Consider the following 23366-nt stretch of genomic DNA (forward strand, 5'->3'; position numbering starts at 1 on the left):
TGTTGACATGTTTGATTCAACCAATGGAGGGAGTTTCAGTTTGTTCCACGACTGCATTTCACTCATTGCCTCTGTTTGTATCTCTGTCACTGCAGGACCAACATGGAGCGAAAAGTCAGCGCTCTCAGGAGGCCGACAAACCTCACAGAAGAAAAGGAGAGAAAACCTACAGCTGTGATGAGTGTGGAAAGTCTTTTACCTGGGCTGGATACTTAAAAAGACACCAAGTCATCCACAGTGGAGTTAAACCTTACAGCTGTGACTTGTGTGGAAAGTCTTTTACCCAGGCTGGACACCTAAAAACACACCAAGTCATCCACAGTGGAGTTAAACCTTACAGCTGTGACTTGTGTGGAAAGTCTTTTACCCTGGCTGGAAGCCTAAAAACACACCAACTCATCCACAGTGGAGTTAAACCTTACAGCTGTGACTTGTGTGGAAAGTCTTTTACCCTGGCTGGAAGCCTAAAAACACACCAACTCATCCACAGTGGATTTAAACCTTACAGCTGTGACTTGTGTGGAAAGTCTTTTACCCTGGCTGGAAACCTAAAAACACACCAACTCATCCACAGTGGAGTTAAACCTTACAGCTGTGACTTGTGTGGAAAGTCTTTTACCGAGGCTGGAAGCTTGAAAAAACACCAACTCATCCACAGTGGAGTTAAACCTTACAGCTGTGACTTGTGTGGAAAGTCTTTTACCGAGGCTCGAGACTTGAAAAAACACCAAGTCATCCACAGTGGAGTTAAACCTTACAGCTGTGACTTGTGTGGAAAGTCTTTTACCCAGGCTGGAGACTTGAAAAAACACCAACTCATCCACAGTGGAGTTAAACCTTACAGCTGTGACTTGTGTGGAAAGTCTTTTACCCAGGCTGGACACTTGAAAAAACACCAACTCATCCACAGTGGAGTTAAACCTTACAGCTGTAACTTGTGTGGAAAGTCTTTTACCCAGGCTGGAACCTTAAAAAGACACCAACTCATCCACAGTGGATTTAAACCTTACAGCTGTGACTTGTGTGGAAAGTCTTTTACCCTGGCTGGACACTTGAAAAAACACCAACTCATCCACAGTGGATTTAAACCTTACAGCTGTGACTTGTGTGGAAAGTCTTTTACCCAGGCTGGACACTTGAAAAAACACCAACTCATCCACAGTGGAGTTAAACCTTACAGCTGTGACTTGTGTGGAAAGTCTTTTACCCAGGCTGGACACTTGAAAAAACACCAACTCATCCACAGTGGAGTTAAACCTTACAGCTGTGACTTGTGTGGAAAGTCTTTTACCCAGTCTGGAACCTTAAAAAAACACCAACTCATCCACAGTGGAGTTAAACCTTACAGCTGTGACTTGTGTGGAAAGTCTTTTACCCAGGCTGGAACCTTAAAAAAACACCAACTCATCCACAGTGGACTTAAAGCACACAACTGTGAGTTGTGTGGTAAGGCTTTTGCTCTAAATAGCGACTTACACAGGCATCTAGTTTCCCACTCTGGAATTAAGGCGTAGAGCTGCGTTTTTTTTGGAAAAGGTTTCAGTGACAAACGGTATCGAAATATTCACCTACGGATTCACACTGGAATTGATGTTTCCTGCTGTGATCAGTGTGGGAAACTGTTTGCAACAGATGCACAGTTACAACAACACACTGAGGAGAGACCTTATAAATGTTACCTGTGTGAGAAGACTTTTAAAGCTCCAAATCAGCTGAAAAAACACCAACAGATCCACTCCAGAAAGTAACTCTAGAAGTGCAGTTACTGTGAGGATGTATTGATTTTTTATCTTGTAATTTTAACCTGATTGTTTGGAAAAAGTCTGATCAGTAAACTTATGGAGTTATACTGAATGAACTGTTTGGAAAAATGAAGAATTAACCTGAGTTTTATAGTGTAAACAGTAAAATGTAATTGGACGTTGGCAGAGATGCTTTTTATTTCAGGCGACGTTCAGCATAAAAACATTGAAGGAATTCCCTGACATACAATGTCAGGAGTGGAGTGAAGCACACTGATCCATTTCTCAACCCTGTCGTCACTGTGGTGGTGGGAAAGCGTTTCTCTTTAACCTTTGTGGAAAAACCTCCAATCACGAACGGGACCTAAAACCACATCAACGTAGCCACACTGGAGACAAAATGAACTACTGCAAAGAATGTGGGAGAGGCTTCCACACACCAAGTACATTAAAAATACATGACCTCTTCCACAGTGTGGTCAAAAAGCACATCTGTGACCAGTGTGGGTCATCCTTCACCACTGCAGGAGGGACACCATACAAGTGCAGACACTGTGACAACAGCTTCTCACAATCAGGTCATCGTAACAAACATGAACGTACACACATGGAAGTGAACTTCAGCTGTGACCAGTGTGACAAGAGCTTCAGGAATCTCAGTTCATACTCCGAACACAAACGATCCCACACTGTAAATAAACTGTTTCACTGTTACCAACATCAGCCTGATCATGCAGGACTGAAATCACTGGATCACAATGAATCTGAAGAGAGAGAAAGATCCTCTTCTGGTTTCAGGGTCAGACTTAAAAACCTTGAGATCAGGCTCCACAGAGTTCAGATGGAATCTCCTGTAAAGAGTGTCAGCTGATGCCACACTTGGATCTGATGAGGTAGCTCTGATTTCTGGAGCTGCAGTGAATAATCCTGAATGTTACATTTAGGAAGCTGCATATCTAGATATGCATATCAAGTTCCTTTTTTTTCCTTTGAGGGATTTTAATTCTCTAAAATGTTATCTCTGTTACATTTTAATCTTTGTTCCCTTAGGACACAGTAGTGTTTAGTAGTTGTACTTGTTACTGTATTATTAAAGTTATAGGAATGTCTTTTTTACCAAACTAATAATGTATCAGAATTGCAGATATGGATATATATTTCAATTTCTTTCATTTGAACTTTCTTAGTGTTTCCAAAATTAACTTTTTTTTAATGTATTCATTTAATGTGTTACCTCTGTTAAATTTCAATTCTTCATTCATATTTAACCTTTTGCTGTTGTAAAATCTTCTCTTAAATCATTTTCTCCCAAAACTACAAATATTTTCACAGCAGTTGCTCTTAAAACCTCCAAAATGAACTAAATCTGTCCACCAGCTTTGAAACAACACCTGCTGTGACTTTATGTCCAGAAAAAAAGAAACTCAAGCTGAACTGGTTTCCACATGTTCTGCAGCTGTTTTCTTGTTGATTTTAAGTTTGTATTATGAAATCCTGTTAATGTTAAAGTGTTAGTTATATTTGATGAAGTCTGTGTAGAGTTTATCTTATTAAACAGTTTGGTGTGAAAAATAAAGAAATGGTCTCAGAACAAGTAGTTTGACCCATTATTTCCGATTCAAACTAATTTAACTGTTTTCAGTGGTACATGTGGAGGTTTATCACAGGAGGCGACTTGGCTGTTCTCAACTCACACTGAAGAAGGATCCTGCAGCTCATTAAAAACTCTAAAATGATCTTGAAAGAAAATATGTTTGATTTTTCTTAAAAACATGCTGTTGGCATGAAGCTTTGAGACAGTGTTTTTAAGAGTCATTGTGGTTAACATCTCACACATTCCAATAAAGCAGATGTTCCTGCATTGCAACAGCGGTTTGCAGTTGCAATGCAGGATCGTGCTGCTGCTCGTCTACAGGACTCTCATGGAGCACCACTTTGAAACTTTGTAACTCTCTCTGCAAAATACAATATATAAAGACCAATGCTGGGCAATTAATTATATAGTTACTTCTTCAAAAAAGTTACTGAGTATTGCAAACAACAAAGATTTTTGCAGCTGTTTACCTAAAAATGCTGCTAAGGGATTTTTTTTAAACAAACATTTCAAACTATTTACAGAACAATCAGGTGTTCTGCATCAAATCTGATGCCACACAAATTATTTGTGCCTCTCCAAAAAATAATTTCTGTCCACTATGAGATAAAGGAGAACATCAAAAGCCTGATACCTGCAGGCCTGACAACAGGAGATGTATCACTCCTGTAACATTTAGCAGCCGCCTCATTGTTCTGACACACACAACAAAACTATTGACTACACTACACACTAACTATACAAGATTTGCGCTAAACGTTGCAAATCTCTCACATCTCAAAACACTGCCGTCACTCCTAAATTTTCCTCTTCTTAACAACTTCCGTTTCTTAACAACCAAATGCCATGTTTTGATTGGTCGGCATGGTACATTTTTTGACCAATGGGAAAGGGTGGGGTGTTTTGGTTTTGTCTTTGCTCACAGGCGGAGAGTGCTTTATAACGTTTTCTTTATAAAATGACGTTTTTACCATTTCTTCCCCCTGTTCTGTAAAATCTCAGCCCACACAAATATATCAACAACAGTGATCACAAAACGGTGTATAACTGAACACAGTAGTGCAATTTTTAACCAGGTCTTCCCATTAACACCTGACCTGCCCAGAGGGTCAGTCAATGAGCTCGTCAATAGCTTCAATGCTAACATGTTAAATGTAATGGACACTATTGCTCCCATTAAGGTGAAGGTTATCTCTGGAAGGAAAAAGTCTCCATGGAGAAACTCCACACTGGTGAAAAAAGAAAAAAGAGAGTGTAGGAAAGCTGAGCGCAGATGGAGAAAAACAAACCTCCAGGTTCATTATGACATTTATAAAGAGAAACTTCACAATTATAATTTACAACTGAGGAATGCAAGGAGGTCCTACTTCTCTGACATCATCACTAAAAACAGCCATAATGCTCGGGTCTTATTTTCTACAGTTGACAGGCTAACAAACCCTCCTGTGTCAGTGGCAGCTGAACTTCATTCAACCATGGCCTGCAATGACTTTGCCAAATTCTTCACTGAAAAAATCCAAAAAATTAGACAAGCAATTGGTACATCAACAGCAGATCCAGGATATGTACTGTGTCCACCAAAAAACTGTTTAAACACCATGAAACAGTTTCAACCTATTAACAGCAAAGACCTGGAGGACATCTTAGGTAAACTGAACTCCTCCTCCTGCTGTTTAGATGTCCTGCCAACAAGTTTTTTCAAAAAGGTCTCAAAGACTTTAGAGTCAGACCTGTTACAGATCGTCAACTTTTCTTTATTATCAGGTGTGTTTCCAGAATCACTAAAAACTGCTGTAATCAAACCTATACTGAAAAAGGACAATCTTGACAAGACACAAATGAACAACTACAGGCCGATCTCAAATCTCCCGTTTTTAAGTAAGATCATTGAAAAAGCAGTTTCTCAACAGCTCAGTTACTTCTTAAAACAGAATAATTGCTACGATGCCTTCCAGTCAGGTTTTAGACAGAACCACAGCACTGAAACCGCTCTGACCAAAGTGTTTAATGACATATGTCTGAATACAGACAGTGGAAAAATGTCAGTCCTAGTTTTACTGGATCTCAGTGCAGCATTTGATACAGTTGACCACAACATATTACTCAAACGACTGGAGAACTGGACAGGTCTTTCAGGAACTGTACTAAACTGGTTCAAAACATACGTAGAAAACAGGAAATACTTTGTATCAATAGGTAACTTCACATCTGAGCAGACAAGTATCACATGTGGAGTTCCCCAAGGTTCCATCTTGGGACCCCTTCTGTTTAACATCTACATGCTCCCACTGGCACAGATTATAAACAACAACAAAATAAACTATCACAGCTATGCAGATGACACACAAATATATATCACAATGTCACCAGGAGACCGAGGCCCTGTACAGGCTCTTGGTAAATGCATTGAGGAAATCAATGACTGGTTGTGCCACAATTTTCTCCAGCTAAACAAAAACAAAACTGAGGTAATAGTCTTTGGCGCCAAAGAAAAACGATTACAGGTCACCAGAGAACTTCAATCTATACATCTAAAAACCACAAACCAGGCGAGAAATTTGGGTGTAGTGATGGATGCAGACCTAAACTTAGAAAAACACATTAAGACAATAACAAAGTCAGCTTACTATCACCTCAAGAATATATCAAGGATAAAAGATCTGATGTCTCAACAGGACCTGGAAAAACTAGTCCATGCATTCATCTTTAGTAGGCTTGATTACTGTAACAGCATCTTTACAGGTCTACCTAAAAAATCAGTCAGACAACTACAGCTCATTCAGAACTCTGCTGCTCGAGTCCTCACTAAGACCAAAAAAGTGGACCACATCAGTCCAGCTCTGAGGTCCTTACACTGGCTGCCTGTCCGTCAGAGGATAGACTTTGAAGTTCTGATGCTGGCCTTTAAAGCTCTGAATGGTTTAGGACCAAAATACATCAATGACCTCCTGACCCAGTATGAACCATCCAGATCCCTCAGGTCATCTGGATCCGGTCTTTTATCAGTTCCCAGAGTCAGAACCAGACACGGAGAAGCTGCATTCAGCTTTTATGCTCCTTATATCTGGAACAAACTCCCAGAAAGCCTCAGATCAGCTGAAACACTCAGTTTATTTAAATCCAGGTTGAAGACTCACCTGTTCTCAGCTGCATTTGAATAAAGCACCAAATCCACACTTTAAGCTTAAATTTCAAAACTTACATTTAACTACTGATTTTATCTACTGTTCTGATTTTATCTGTTTTGATTTTATATACTGTTTTGTTTGTTTGTTAATTAGTTAGTTTATTTGCTTGTTTTAATCAATTTTAAATCATGCTTTTTATTTGTTCTTGTTTCTAATGTCTCTGTAAAGCACTTTGAATCACCTTGTTGTTGAATTGTGCTATACAAATAAACTTGCCTTGCCTTGCCTTGCTTGCCCCAGTAAATATAAACAACAATATTCTGGAAGAAAACCAAACATTGGATTTTTTTTTAATCACAACTCTGTTTTTTATGTGGCCTATCAACACAATTTGAAAACTGGTATAAAGTCCACTCTTTTTACGTCACTTGTTCCATCTGTCCTGCTCACATCTCCAATGGTTGTACACGTTGTCATTAACGTGGCTTCACTCCACATTAGTCACACCACTTTGCTCGCTAAAACACCGGTTTCGGCACATAAGGACGCTGTCATAGCCTGTCAACGACGTTGATTAGCTGCGCATATACGAATTTGAATCACGTGATTGGCTGGACTATGGGATGAGGTGCCATTGTTCTAATCCCATACTGGAGCAGCCAGTCACTTACTGACTAACACTGCAAAACAGAATTGTTAACGTATTTACTTTAATTTTATTATTTACTAGAATTTTATTTTATGTGCAACACGGATTTTTTCTGCACAGAGACCGGGCCAGCAGTGCGCAATTGAGCACACGCGCAGTTTAGAGGGAACATTGGTGATGATTATCAGAAAGTGAACAAGGTCTCATGGTTTGATGCTTGTCCAATGCCTGAGTTGACCTGGACTGGTTAAGCACTGCTTGTCTTATTTTATGATGCTGGATTTAACCAACGCTTACTGGCAGATTCCCTTGTCTGCAGAGTCCAAAGACAAAAACGGCCTTCTCCACTCTGTATGGTTCGTACCAATTCGTCACACTTCCATTTGGCTTATTTGAAGCCTCTGCCATTTTTTAGCACCTCATGGAGCGGTAGCTGCTTCCTCAAATTGCATATGCTGTTTTCTACCTGGATGATGTTGTTGTGGTACCCCTGTGAGGTACCACACAGTTAAACGGTTAAAGGAAACCTCAGAAGAATGGCAGCTAATTCCCTTTTTGCAGCATGCAGCCAACGAGGTATTTATTGATTTATCGTTGATGAGAGATTTTTTAGTTTTGTGATTATGCTTAGTTGTAGCTTCATTTAAAGGAAGAAGAGCTTGTGAATTGGAACCAACACAGGAAGAGAGATTGAAGCCATATGTGTAGAGGAATGCGGTGACATACGATACCATACCTCCTGTTTTAACAGACAAGCTGGCTCTCTCTCTCTCTCTCCCCCTCCTTTTATGGGAATGTCTGAATTTCTATACATACAAAGTTACCTCCTTTTTCAGCAGATAAGCGAAAGGTTTTCTCCTTCTAAGGAAAAATTATCAGTTCCATACATGCCACTCCTACTGCTGTGGAAACTTGCTTTAAGTGTAAATAAAGGATGTTCTGAATGCCCTGGGCGGTTTTTCTGTGTCACATCGGTTGAGCAGTGACCGCCCATGCGCATGTAAAAAATAGATATCTGAGTTGTAAGTTTCTTTGCCTTCCAACAACTTTCTCCTCACAATCGTGTTTGTTGTACAGTGTTATTTTTAGTGCTGTGTCTTATGCCGAGTTTTATTTTGTTTATGATGTATAGTTTTCACGGTAGCTTTGGAGAGAAGTCTTCAAATAAACCAGTGACAGAAAACCACTTGCGTCTGCCTGTGCTTCGAGGGAATTATACTCATGATGATGATGATGTTTGCTAGTTCACCTTACATGCATTAATGTAATAACATGGATAGCGTACTCAACGTGAATTACACACGAACAACATTAAGCTACTCACGCAGAGAAGAACGGCTGCTGCTGCCATCTTCGTCCGTCATCATTTCTGCTACACTGGCAGGGCTAGGGGCCAGGACTCTACTCTTCGTGTTTTGGGGGGATGTTGCTAATTCCGGGTCCGATAACAGGCACCAAACCTGCAGTAGATGTACACGGTGTGAGGTCTCAGCAAGCTATCAAATACGGCGCATTTCTCGGCTTTTAAAAAAACGCTATGCGTCACCAGGCGTTTCATCAGATTTGAGGTGTTACCTCCTTTGACAGTATTGCAGTATCTGATTAAAGCACTTGTAGCAGGCTGCTGAGTTTGCATCTTTTGCTGTGAAGTACAGCCAGACTTTTGACCACTTCGCCTTGGGCATTTTTAATCTGTAGCTCTGATCTAAAAGAACGTACGTACCTGGACCCGCCTACTATCCTCGGAAACATAAAATGATTGGCTAGAATCTAAAGTGTATCACAGCTCAGGAAAAAAAAGCACCGAAATAAAGCACCGAAATGTGCGCTGCTTTTCGGTCTGGTTACTACCGTTTATGTCAGAACCGGTGCCATCATGGCACCGGATACCGGTATCCATCCCTAGTCATATATTTACTGTTTTGCTGCTTTTAATGGAGACCAGGGGTTCCATTATCTGGTTGGTATTGTTAGTGATTAATTGTTGGATTGGGAATTTAAAATAGTGTAATAAAGAAAAACACTTGAGTTCTTATGGAGTCTTTTATTGGGTTTATGTGACATACAACTAAAATGACAGCTTGTAAAGGTGAAGAGACAGTGGGACTGGCCATCCTACCTGTGTCAGAGAAGAGCCAAGGTTAAAGCTGTTTACAGTTAATCATTTGTGAGTAACCTAAATAAGGTACTCACCTGTCCTGGTTGCTTCTTGCAGGATGTGGAGCATAAGAGTGAAAGCAGCTTAATCACCTGTTTAAGGGCTCTTGGAGCAGACCAGTGTGCCAGGTTAGGGAGTATGGATAAAGAGGGTTTTAATTTATATAGTAATGGGTGAAGCTTATGTTATTGGTTTGTTTATAGTACGTGTTGGAAATATGAATATGTTTGTGATGTGCTTTAATGTTATTGCATGTTTGTGTGTGTGGAGGGTTATGTTTTCATTTTGATTAGTTAACCCCCATACTTGGGCTATTCCGGAAGAGTACAAAAGTGGTAAATGGCCTGCATTTATATAGCGCTTTTCTAGTCCATAGGACCCCAAAGCGCTTTACACTACATTCAGTCATTCACCCATTCACACACACATTCACACACTGGCGATGGCAAGCTACATTGTAGCCACAGCTGCCCTGGGGCGCACTGACAGAGGCGAGGCTGCCGGACACAGGCGCCACCGGGCCCTCTGACCACCACCAGTAGGCAAACATGGAGTTAGTATCTTGCCCAAGGATATTTGGCTGATGCGAGCTGAAAGTTGGAGCCGAGACTGATCCATGGTTGCTAAGACGGTGGGTCCAGCGGGCCTGGGTCAGCAAGAGGTCGACGCAGAGAAGGCTTCCCTGATGCAGAGATAGTTCGTGGAGTGCTCAGGATATTAAGGCCTGGAACTTTTAAAGATATGTTAATCAATAAAGATGATTTGACTGTACTTGAACTGAAGGGGTTTCTCCATGCCCACCTGAGAGAGAAAAATAGTACAGAACTCTTTCAAGAATTAATGTGTGCCAGAAAAGATGAAAGTGAGACACCACAGCAGTTTCTCTACCGGGTGACAGGGTTGAAGCAGTGGGTCCTCTTCATATGGGACCCAACCTAACCTTAACAGTAGCAAACCAAGTCTCCCCTTGCCAGTCACATCAGAAGTAGTTAACCAGCAGCAGGGTGAGGCACTCGCTACGTCTGGTGTTATGGCACCCCACACTAAATGTGGGGCAGTTGCTAAGCTAATCAGTAAGAAAGCTCTCATACATTGCAATTTGAATGGCTTAGCAGTGAAAGCAGTACTTGACACATGTGCTCAAGTTTGCATCATAAGTAAACATTGGAAAGACTGATACTTGCCTGACTTAGTCATGCAACCTCTATCTGAAATCATCAAGGAAATTGATGAGTTGAAAGTTTGCGCAGTCAACGGGGAAACCATATAATTTGATGGCTGGGTACCCATCATGATCAACTTACCGGGGAGTGAAGACCCCAGCCTCTCTGTCAGTATTCCGGTCCTCGTCAGTACCTTGCCTGTGGACAAACCATTGATCGGTTTCAATGTCTTGGAACAGATCGTTGAGGAGCAACTAGAGCAGTTGATACCTGCTCTTGTTACCTTGCTGTGTAATGCCATCTGTCTTCCCCCTGAGAATGGTGAGGTGGTCAGAAGCTTCATTCAGACAGTAGAGCCAAACATTACACAAGGGTACTTGAGAACAGTTGAAAGGGATGTGATTATCCCTCCTGAACAGGTCACCTGGTTAATGTGCCCCGTTCCATCAACCATGAATCCGCTTGATTGTTTAGTGCTGTTTGAGGATGATGAGGGCAACCAGGCCCTAAAGCGGTTCTATGTCTTGACGGGGTTAGTTGAAATACAGAATCCAGCTAACCCATACATCACCATTGCTCTAAGTAATGACACCAAACATGATATGACCTTGACAAGCAAGATGGCCCTGGGCACCTTACAGCCAGTTGAACGTATTGTGGAAGTTGAGGCCTCAAGCGAGTGCCCACCTGCAATAACAGTTCGCAAGATAATGGTGGAGTCAGCTGGACCTGTCCCAATGTCGTGGTATCCGCCAGTGAATCTTGATCATTTGGAAGAGGAACAAAAAGAGATTGTCCAGAGAATGTTGTTTGATGAGTGCAGGGTCTTTGAGTGGGATGGGAACAATATTGGTTGTAATTCTGATCTGAAAATGGTGATAAACCTAAAGGATGACATACCAGTGCAGAGAGCATATACCTCCTTTGCGCTGTCTTGTAGACGGGGATACAACGTCCTCCCACGGATTCCTATCCTATTCCTGTCTAAAAAGCCCATCTGTGTCTCCTAAAGGATGACATACCAGTGCAGAGAGCATATACCTCCTTTGTGCGGTCTTGTAGATGGGGATACAACTTCCTCCCACGGATTCCTATCCTATTCCTGTCTAAACCGCCCATCTGTGTCTCTGTTCCTGTCCGTGATGTGGCCTCCCATGATTTACGCACCGTCTGTGTGGGCCTGGATCCTTGTGTCATCGATTCACAGAGAGTTGGGGAATGTCTTTCAACTCTCTGTGAATGGTACTCATGGCCATTGATCAGTGTGCTTTGGTCAGTGGGCTTTGGTCAGTGGTTGTTCTCAATGGTCATGAGAATTTGTATATTAATGATCAAGGAACTGACCTCCCAGATCATTGTTACTTCAGTGGGCTGGTTTCAGTCATTATGCAAATGTACTGTTTATAAGATTGGGGAATCCTGCAGTCAACTGAGACTGAAGAAGTCACATGGATGAGTGACAAAATGTTTCTCCCACTGAAAACGTTACATCCAGATGAACAGAATCAGCTTTTAGAGATTTACTTAACTGCTTGATTGAGCATGTATTAAGACACTTTAAAATTTAGTTTTTACTATTACTAGGATATTACCAGGAGAAGCTCACAAATTTTTCTGCTATACTTCAGTTTCTCATTAAAATAAATAAATAAAACTTTCAGATCTTGGTACATCACAAAAACAGACATAAAAAAGGCCATTCATTTGGTTTACATGTAAATATTTATTTAGCCGCAGCTATTTTATTTATCTGGAGATGCCCGGGGAAGAGGTTCATCACGTTGTGGGAAAGTGGCTTTGTGGTTTCCCCTTGGGTATTACACATTTCTTAATTAACTCCACCTCCTCCCTCCAATCAAGGCTGCTCACCGGCCCGGACAGCTGGTAAATTCACAGCCTGGTACGCCGGTCCCGTCGTCTACACCACCATTACCATCTGTTCAATCGTCTGCAGCTGCAATGACGCCGGAGGGACCCGCTCTGCCCGAGCAGGAAGTCAGCACAACGGAGGGTCCTGCATGTCGATGTACGGCACAGCGTCCAGCATGCAGGGTACTGTCAGGGACCTGGGCTCAAGCAAACCTGGTTCCCTGTGCACTTATTGAATTGAATTGAATGAATGCTTTATTGGCCATATGCAGGTTTCCCCACAGAGGAATAGGACCCCCCCCCCCCTCCCCCCGACTTACACACACAACAAAGACATCACATGGGAATACAGTCGGAGATCGGCAGCGTTACAGAGAAAACACTGAAAAAATTACACAACAATGGGAAAAGTACAAGAGGAAAAAAAGAGACCTCTTCTCATGCTGGGCACCTATGGGAGGACAGCATGAGAACAGGAATAAAAAAAAACCCTCCTCTGCACAGAGAGCACATTAATGTCCACATCACAACATTAGAGCATGTGACAAGCCACAGGGGTTGGATAGAGGGGTGGGGGGTAACACAGCAGTCGTCCTACACAGCGCTACCATTTCAGCGCGGCACACAGACCCGCCGTCTTCCCCCACAGGAAACAAGCATCGAAGGCGTTTGGAAAGGGAGGGGGATGAGTGCGTGCTTATCAGTGTAAGTGTATGTGTGTGCGTGTCCAGAGTCCAGCTGAGACAGTGTCCTTCGCTCTATCAGGCTAAGTAAACAGTCTGCCAGCCAACCCAGGTGGCCTTGCATGGGATGGGAAGAATAGTCATCGCACAGTCGTTATCAGGGAGCTGTTTTGATGGGCTCCAGCCTTGGGCCTGAGCAGCTGGCGCCGTGGTGTTGTTACGGCTGTGGCCATAAGAACACTGTGTGGGCTGTTTGTTCTGTGTCTCTTTACTGTGTTTAAGACTCTTTACAGGTCCCTCCCCTAATGAAGAGTAGTGAGCAGCTGATTGGACCATGGAACAGGTGACCACATTCAAAAAGCCGCTCTGACAGCTCCAGGGGAAGAGAGAGAGAGAGTGTGGAACGAGCGAGTAGCCTGACAGCCGTCGCATTCCTGACCCTGGTTTTCCCAGCCTGTGCTTATCTTGTGTATTTGTGGGAGTGTGAATTGTGAAAGCCGCTCCTAGTGCATTAGTTGAGAGCTTAGGCACTCGTGGGCTGAAGCGGAAGGGGTGAGCTGCCTTTTCTTTTGGAATCGTTTTCTCCTGTTTTTCTTGGTCAGGGAGCGAGGGATAGCTCTGTCATTTGTTTGTTCTTTTTCTTTCCTAGGGTTTAGTTAGTCTTTTCTGGTGGGACTTAGTTGGTTTTGTTTATTATTTTGGCCTGGGCTCACCCTGGAGCTATGCTTCTTGTCCTTAAATAAAATCACCTTTCTTTACTCACAACTGGTTTGGATGTTTGGCTTGGGAAACAGGGCGGGGATTTGTCTCTCTCTCCTCCAACCTTATGTCTGTCCCTACACGCCTAGACTAGGGGCGTAACATAAATGGGGGCTTGTCCCTTTTCGTTCGTGTGATTGGTTCATTTCCTTTTTGCGTTTGTGGTGGGGGGAAACATTGTGCGCGAGTTTTGCGGCTCTGGAGTGCGCGGATGCGGTTGGGTGTCTGCGGAGTTGTATTTTCCTTTTTTGCTTTGCTCGTGATGTCGTTTGACATGGATGATTTTGCACAACATCCCTCCATTGAAAAGTTGGAGCGGTGCACAAAAGCAGATTTGTTGGTAGTGGCTAATTTATTCAGGGTGGATGTTCCGTTGAATGCTAAGAAGGCAGATATTAAACAATGTTTGGTGGAGAGACTGGTGGACAGGGGAGTGTTTGGGGGGCAGAAAACCTCGCCAAGTGGGTCTGGGAGTTTGGAGACGGCAGTGGGGGCGGAAGCTGCTGGGGCCGTCCCGAAGCCTTCCAAGGGGCGGATGCCGTCGGGGGCGGAAGCTCCTGTCGCCGTTCAGTCTCCTGAATTTGACCCGGCTGGCCAGGTTGGGGCGGGTTTGGTGACGGAGGATCTCAGGCTTGCCCTTCGCTTGAAGGAGGTGGAGCTGGCGGCTAAGGCTAAGGAAGTCGAGCTCATGCATCTCCGCATTCGAGCTATGGAGCTTGATCGTTCTCGAGCGAGTGACGCTGCTCCCGTTCCTGTAAGTACACTCCCCGACACTCCAACCATAGACCAGTTTAACGTTAGCAAACAGATTGTTTTGGTACCTCCTTTTAGGGAAGGAGAGGTTGACTCATATTTCACTGCTTTTGAGCGCATCACAACCACTTTAAAATGGCCAAAGGACGTCTGGAGTCTGTTGCTGCAATGCAAATTAATAGGAAGAGCGCAGGAGGTCATTGCGAGTCTTTCTATTGCTGACAGCTTGGATTATGAGGTTGTCAAATCCACTATTTTGCGGGCTTATGAACTAGTCCCGGAGGCCGTGCCTGTCGCAAGTTTGATAGTCAGACGTTTGTGGAATTTGCACGTGAGAAAACTGTCTTATTTGACAAGTGGTTGGCTGCCAGTCATGCGGAGGACTTTACTCAGCTAAAGGAGTTGATCCTGCTGGAAGAGTTCAAGACATGTCTCCCTGAAAACATTGTGGTGTATCTTAATGAGCAGAAGGTGGGGTTACTATCTAAAGCCGCGGTCCTTGCCGACGAGTTTGTGTTAACTCATCGTGCTGCACTTTCGACAGAGCGCCGTGAGTACACTTCCTCAACTCGTCCTGTCAGAAGTTATAGGGTTTCCCCTAAGCGCCAGACACGTTCTGCTGCTATTCCTATGTCAGATCGCAAATGTTTTTATTGTCATGAAATCGGGCACCTCGTTGCTGCTTGCCCATCACTACAGCGCAGGGAGCAGGCCAACACGGTGAGGAAGCCGAAAAGTGTGGGTTTCGTTCGTTCTATGTCAGCTTCCACTTCACCTAGCAATGGAGTGGGAAGTGAAGGCTTTGATGAGAGCTACCGCCCTTTTGTGTCGGAGGGGTTTGTTTCGTTGAATGAAAAAGAGTTGAATATTGTTGATTTCTCCTTTATGCGAGCAGCTCCGAATTTAGCACTCTGACACTGGTCTCTCGATCTCGCGTTGGAGAGCCGCGAGCCTCCCCATGATGGTATCAAACTTCTGTTCCGTGGTGTTGTCATTCTTTTGATTCTGAGACCCCACGACTGCAGCGATCCGTTCTGCGATGTGATCCAACTTTCGCTCAAGGGTGTCATTGTGAGCAGGCCCCTCTCTGATGTATTCCATCATACGCTCAATGGTGTTAGTTTGAGTCTTCACAGCAGCTGTAAGCATCTCCAAGGTGTTAACCATGCTGCGTTCGGTGTGAGAGGTCGCGCCTCGTCCCATCGCTTCAATTCCAGCGGTCAGCCTTGGTGGGGTTTGAACAGCTTTCACAGGGCGGAAGCTGTGAAGAGAGTGACTGTGGTGGTACAGGCCAGGTACATGGAGCGACACAGAGACAAGGATCTGGAATTAATTGCAGGTACATTGGGAAAAGTGATAGAAAAGATCAAAAATGGATCAGGAAATTGAATTTCTAAAATGTTAATATTTGTCAGAGCAAAATCAAAAAATTCATCTAAGTGCTGCTCATATCTACCTGTAGCTGGAGGAGAGGTGACATTCACTGGCCCTGAAAGAGTGTCCTGTTTTGAGTCAGGTATCTCTGCTGCACCATCCACTGTGTTAAATAAACTATGGCCTGCTTCAAATCATATCAAAAGAACAACAATTATTACAAAACAAATGTCCCCTGACAAAAAAAAAAAGTGTTGATGAGGAGGATTTTTTTTGTCTAGGCTTTAAACCACATGTCTGTTCTTCTGAGCACTAATATACACACAAGAAATAGGCTTTTATGAAAACACTAAATCAAACACTGCTAACAGTGGGAATAAAGGAATTATTTTAGTACATTAACAATATGCCTATCGCTCTGTGCCCCGGGCAGCTTTGGGACATTCTGATCATTGCATGGTCCATCTTATTCCAGTTTATAGGCAAAAACTCAAACGTCCCAAGCCTGTAGTCAAAACTGTGAAGAAGTGGACTAACGCAGCAAAGCAGGAACACCACCACCCTCTCCAATCCAGACTCAACGACCTCCACCACACCTCTCACCCCCCTTTCCTCCTCCCTGAAACTCAGAATACACACTCAGGATGTGAGCCGACTATTCCAGAAACAGAAGCCCAGGAAAGCCCCCGGACCAGACGGCGTCTCACCCTCCTGCTTCAAAACCTGTGCTGAACAGCTGGCTCCCATCTTTACTCGCATCTTCAACAGATCCCTGGAGCTGTGTGAAGTTCCCTCCTGCTTCAAACGCTCCACCATCATCCCTGTTCCCAAGAAACCCACCATCACAGGACTGAATGACTACAGACCTGTCGTCTTGACGTCTGTGGTCATGAAATCCTTCGAACGACTGGTGTTAGCCCATCTGAAAGACATTACAGGCCACCAGCTGGACCCTCTGCAGTTTGCCTACCGGGCAAACAGGTCGGTGGATGATGCAGTGAACATGGGGCTGCATTACATCCTGCAACACCTTGACCGTCCGGGAACTTATGCCAGGGTCCTGTTTGTGGACTTTAGTTCGGCTTTTAACACCATTGTGCCTGAACTTCTTTCCTCCAAACTCTCCCAGCTCAGCGTGTCACCAGCTACCTGTCAGTGGATCACCAGCTTCCCGACAGACAGAAAGAAAGATCACCTCTGAAACCTGGTCCCTCAGTATTGGTGCCCCTCAAGGATGTGTGCTCTCAACACTACTGTTCTCCCTCTACACTAACGACTGCACCTCCAAGAACTCGGCTGTCAAACTCCTAAAGTTTGCAGATGACACCACTGTCATTGGCCTCATTCAAGATGGTGATGAGTCTGCATACCGGCAGGAAGTTGAGCGGCTGGTACTCTGGTGCAGTCAGCACAATCTGGAGCTGAACACTCTTAAGACTGTAGAGATGACAGTGGACTTCAGGAGACATCCCTCAACTCTGCTCCCCCTCACCATATCAGACAGCCCTGTGTACTGTGAAGACCTTCAAGTTCCTGGGTACAACCATCTCCCAGGACCTGAAGTGGGAGACCAACATCAACTCCATCCTCAAAAAGACCCAGCAGAGGATGTACTTCCTGAGACAACTGGGGAAGTACAGTCTTCCACAGGAGCTGCTGATCCAGTTCTACACTGTGGTCATTGAGTCTGTCCTGTGCTCCTCCATCACAGTCTGGTATGGAGCAGCCACTAAACAGGACAGGAGCAGACTGCAGCGGACTGTACGGGCAGCAGAAAGGATCATCAGCGCCCCCCTGCCCTCCATCCAGGATCTGTACCTCTCAAGAACCAGGAAACGGGCAGGGAAAATTATCACAGACTCCTCACACCCTGCACACAGACTTTTTGATCTGCTGCCCTCTGGCAGACGGTACAGAAGCCTGCAGACCAGGACCACCCGACACAGGAACAGTTTCTTTCCCCTCGCCATCTCCCTTCTTAACAGTTGACCTGTCACACTGCTCCCACTGCCAGACTGCAGCTGCACCTTATGTACATTTTGTAGTATTCATTCCACCTCATTCATTTCTGTATTTTATGTATATAAGTTTAGATTCGTTATTTATAGTTGGTTTACACAGCTTTGTGTATGTATGTGTAATGTGTATATATAGACACGTGTGTGTGTGTGTGTGTGTGTGTGTGTGTGTGTGTGTGTGTGTGTGTGTGTGTGTGTGTGTGTGTGTGTGTGTGTGTGTGTGAGATTTACATTGCTGTGCTTGAGAGCCACCATCTACCGGAACCAAATTCACTGTATGTGTCTGCACATATACTTGGCCAATAAACACGATTATGATTCTGATTCTGATTCTGATATAACTTTATCATTAAATTGCATTAAACTGTTTATCACAGCTACTGGCATCAGATTAACATTTTTATTGCATGTGCAGCCATAATCATTGTATACACACATTTGCATATTGTGCTTAGTGATCGGCAGATGAAGCTTCATGAAGCACTGAAGCGTTTCATCCAATTGGTTCATCCCAGCGCAAAGCTTCTTAAAGCTTCATTTGCTCTAGTAGGACATCTACTGGACATAAAAATATTAGTTGGCATGAATTTGAAGAGTGTGGCCTTTTGCACACAGCCTGTAAATGTCAACAACAAAAGGAGTGTGTAAAACATGTATATTGTAGTGATGGCAGTACACTGTGTATATTTATACTTGCAGTATGGAAAATGATTATTTGGAAATGCTTAAAATGGAAATGATCATTTACTGTGAGGTGAGGTGTGGTTGGGGTGTGGACAGTAGTTGTGCTTTTGTAACGTTGAGGTATGGACAGCTACACACTGAGGCTTTGAGCCTCAGTCCTGCCTGTTCACATTTTATTCTGTAAAAACTAAATTTTCACTGCTTTTATAACCTTTATTGGGGAGAACGTAGCTAGGATTTAATGATTTAACAAATCTTTTGACTCCTTTGTCCTCCACAATGCTAAATGGCTGGGAGTCCTCAATCACCATGCTAACCAGGTCTTCATCTATTTGAGATTGTTCTCCTGAGGAAAGACAATAAAGATAAAGCACAAATATAAATATCACACACGTAACTTATAATAGCTGTATAATATTGTTATATCATTTAGTAACATTACTGCATCCTATATTATCATTGCATTTGATGGCTCACCTGGTCTTGCTCCACAATCTGTGTTCTCCTTATTCTCATGCAAAGCTCTGTAGTGCCTAAGCATGGATGAGGTGTTGTTGTTATATCCCAGCTCCCTGGCACATAGCAAACACTTCACCTTGTACAAAAGTAAAGCCGCTTAACATAAATTGTATTGCACCATCAGTATTATGAAAATACATCTTCTGTAGAAATTTACATACCTTGTTGGGAGGAATAAGATCAAAATGTTCCCACACAGGGGAGGACATCCTCCTCTTCTTAGCTGGCTCCATTCTCTCCAGACTTTCTCTCCTCACTCTCATAAACCTCCAAACGGTCTCCAAACTCTCACTAACCGCAACTCTCCATCAAACACCTACATTTTGAATGAAGTCTGAGGGGTTTATATCGCTGTCATATCTCACGGCAAAGTTCGAACCACTTCATGAACCAGTCACGTGGTACAGCCGGGCAGCGAGGCTTCGGACGTCATCATTTTCAGCTCCTCCCATAAGTGAAGCAAGCCTCGATACGCGCATCGCGGAAACGCCCCCTCCATTACTCGACACAAGCTTCGAAGCCTCGATACAGAACGTCACATCAGTAGTTGTGCTCATAAGAGTTGATTCTCAGTCTATTGAAGGTTTCAAGCTTTGTGAAGCGCGATGTCTTCACAATCTATTGTGTAAGGTGATTTGGAGCAATGGAAGGTTAAAACAGCATTCACGCTTACAGACAAATATGATTTAAATGTAGACCTTTGTAAGCAAAGGCCTTGAATTCATTTAGCTTCTACCTGCAGTTGAGCTTGCCTAGTAAAAAGTGACAGAAGAAGAGTGAAGAAAGTGTAAAGTCCCCAGGGGCTATTCGGAGAATGAATTTAATTTCCATGTATGGAAGAAAGTACTGGAAAGAGTAACATCTCTGTCTATTTTAGCTATTTTTAAGTGATGTGTGACACACGCTAGGCACAGATACACCCACACACAGGTCGTTATCATCATGATCGTTGAGCCCACTGCACCACTCCTCCCCTGCAGCCACGCACCGGACCACACCTCCGCCACATGATGATTTACTGTAACTTAAGCATAATTATGTACATTTGTGACGCAGGAGGTGCTGAACCCTGAGATGAATAAAACTATTCTGAATTGAGTTGTTTGGAGAAGATCTATGCTGATGAGTTGCAGTGTACATCTTCCCACACATGTACTCATTAAATCATCATTTGACTGAACTCTTCTGGGCCAGTGTTGGTTTGTTCTTTGCCTCAATATTTCGAATCGGGACACTACCAATACAGATCATTCACAGCTGGGCTAAAATAGAAGGATCTCAGTGATTGTGAAAACAGAGCTATTTAGGAGCAATAAGGCAGCGCAGCTAAAAGAGCCGAAGATCTCAAACACACTGAACACTCCTCACTCACTTGGAGAACCAACTTTCAGATTGATGAGCTTCAAAGGTTTTCCAGCTCTCTTGATGACATGACACTCGTATGTTCCAGCATCATCTTGTCTCACATTCTTCACTTCAGAATCAAAGACACATCTCCATCAGCTATCTGTCTGTCCTTCAGATCCACCTGGTTCTCAAAAGATGGATGCTGGTAATCTGGAACAAGTCATCCATGCTGATATAAAAGGACAAGTTCTTCATCTTCCAGGTCAGTTCTGCTCCACTCTACAACTATGACGATGTGGGCTTGAGCTTGACATGTCAGAGTGACGTCCTGTCCAGACTCAGCTGTGATGATTTTGTGATCTGAAAAAGAGGAAACAACACAGCGCAGCGAGGTTAAAGGTCAAAGTAACACTGTTCACTTCTACAGCAGTCAATCAGAGTGATGATCAGACAGCACTAAACTGTACTTACACACAGAGAATTTTCAATAAACTTATCACAAAATTAATGTGTGCAGGCTCATGTTGCCTGCACACACACAGACAAACGGAATGAATATGAAATAATCCTACTCAATTTCTTTGTCTTTATCTATCATTGAAATGGCATTTATCTCCTGACAGGTAAAACTCACCTGCAGAGGTAAACATGCAGAGGCTGAATAACAACAAAGCTGAGCAGAGTGATGCAGTCACAGCAGACATTTCCTCTACCACAGATGGTCTTAGTTTGTTCTAAATGTCTGTATTTTCAGTGAATAACAGAACGTGAGTTTAAACCTGATTGCATCAGATTAAATTTAACGTTTACATAAAATTCAGTTTCCATAGAAATGATTCCAGGTTCAGATACTAATGCTGGATAATAATCACTAAGGCTTTTGAAATCTGTGAGTGAACTGGGTCCTCAGCAGTTCTGAGTGATTAGTAAGTATGTGTCTTTTAGCTTTCTAGTCCAACTGGTCCTGTAATGATTTTTGCTGCGTGCGCATGTGTGTGTGTGTGTGTGTGTGTTTGTCTGAAACCATTTTTTTTCCTCTCTCTGTTCTTGTTTTTGCATGATCTGTTTGGTTGATAAGTGATTTCAAAGTTTCATGTGAGAGATAAAATAGCTGCGGTTAAATTAAGCTGTCTAAAACTGTCAAGGTTCAGCCCAGAGAGAAGAGCAGTTTTATTTTAAACAAGTTCCTCACACCAAGGGGTTTCAGAGGGGAATATTTCTGAAGCTGACACTGGACTCAGCGCCCACAGAGAGAGGGGAGAAAATAATTAGGCTACGTTCACACTGCAGGTCTTAATGCTTAATTCCGGTTTTTTGATCAAATCTGATTTTTTTGTCTGCTTGTTCACACTATAAATAAAATGCAACAGCAAACGCGCTCTAGTGTGAACCCTCAAAGCGGCCCGCATGCGCAAAAGAAGACGTCACACACAATCAAGGCTGGACTGGGACAAAAAATTGGCCCGGGCATTTTGACTATAGACCGGCCTACCAGGATAAAGATTGAAAATTTGACGTCATTCAGGGTTAAACCGCAAATGATTCTGGGAACTTGTGGCAAGAGGTACTAGCGCACGCAGGCTTTCAATTGAACTCAGTTACACAGCAATAAAAAGAAACACAAAAAATGGCAAGAAGCTGCTGTATTATTAACTTCAATAGTCGGTCGCATGACAGCCACGGGAAGCCGACGGGTAGAGAGATCGTTTCTTTTTATCGGATTACATCGTTGAAGAGACATTTTTAAGCCATGTTTCCGAAGTAAGAGCTGACGGATGGTCTGGATATACCAAATATAACGTCCCCGAACACTCCAGCTCACATGTTAGTCTGCTCCAAGCATTCCCACAAAGGTCAGAGTTTTGTTGTAGTTAATGCGTCATTTTTCTTAACATAACTGGTGATATAGGTTACAAGCAAGTCTGGCGCTGAACAGAAATTGTGGCGCTATGCTCCTTTGTTTATTGTGCATAAATAGTGAATTTTCCTGACACAATATTACGTTTCGCTTCTGTTATTACCATGGTACATTGACAAAAACATATACTTTTATTCACAGGAGAAAACAGTTGTTTTGTATCACTAATTGTCCAGTGCGATTACAACATACCAACCCGTTCTCACTCCCGACGCGTAAAATAATGACGATTTGTCACGTCCCTTAACTTCTCATGCTGACGCCTAAGGTACCCTTCCACGTTTTTATGTGACGCTGTGGGTTGTCAATTCATTCCAATATGAACCCGCTCACGGCGATCAGAGACGCTTCGAGCAGAGGCGCCAGCCATCCATTTACTCCAATAATAACCCCGTCACGGCGAAACATGACGCTGTGAAGCACAATCTAACTGGAGAACCGGGGACCCTCTCCGCCAACGGGTTTTTCTCCCTTATTTAATGCTTTCTTGTAATGACATCGTTAACATTTCTCAACAAAAACACGTGAAAGTATCACTGATAATTCAACAATAAAATCGCTTCATGTTGTGGCCATCACACAGTGTTTTCCAAACTGATTCACGATCTGAAAGTGCGCAGATTTAACGTACATAATCCTTTGTTAGGTTTATTATTTTCATTTCACACGTAAAACACATTTATAGATTCATTCACCACTCCTGTTAGTTTTGGATGCTCCAACCAATCAGACCAATTTACGCAGACGCACTAATCCCGTAACTGCACACTACCCATAATCCTCAACCGCCGTCGCTATGGAAATGAAGATAACAACAGCTTGGTGCTACCCGTTATTCCTTTATTTACTCTAAAATAATAACCAGCGATAATACGAAATTAAACTGGCCCAGTGTTTAATTATGTAATTAAAAATTGCAAATTTTAATATTTTATTTTTTACAAATTGCAATATTTATCTACAGCGCGCCTTTAGCGACACGTCAACAGATCTTAAGCAAGGCGATTG

General features: G+C 43.2%; 1 protein-coding gene across 4 annotated transcripts in view; it reads left to right on the plus strand.

The window, feature by feature from the left end:
• The window catches only part of LOC145419392 (uncharacterized), a 41642-nt gene extending 38309 nt beyond the window's left edge, over window positions 1–3333 (plus strand). For all 4 annotated transcript variants that reach the window (XM_080299143.1, XM_080299144.1, XM_080299145.1 and 1 more), the window contains one exon: window positions 96–3333. In XM_080299143.1, coding sequence (XP_080155269.1) covers window positions 96–1514 — 1419 coding nt within the window. In that variant the 3' untranslated portion in view covers window positions 1515–3333. The remainder of the gene's footprint in view (window positions 1–95) is intronic.
• Window positions 3334–23366: the final 20033 nt, after the last annotated feature.

The sequence above is a fragment of the Astatotilapia calliptera genome, chromosome 3 (assembly GCF_964374335.1).
Source record: "Astatotilapia calliptera chromosome 3, fAstCal68.1, whole genome shotgun sequence".
In the NCBI taxonomy this organism is placed as follows: domain Eukaryota; kingdom Metazoa; phylum Chordata; class Actinopteri; order Cichliformes; family Cichlidae; genus Astatotilapia; species Astatotilapia calliptera.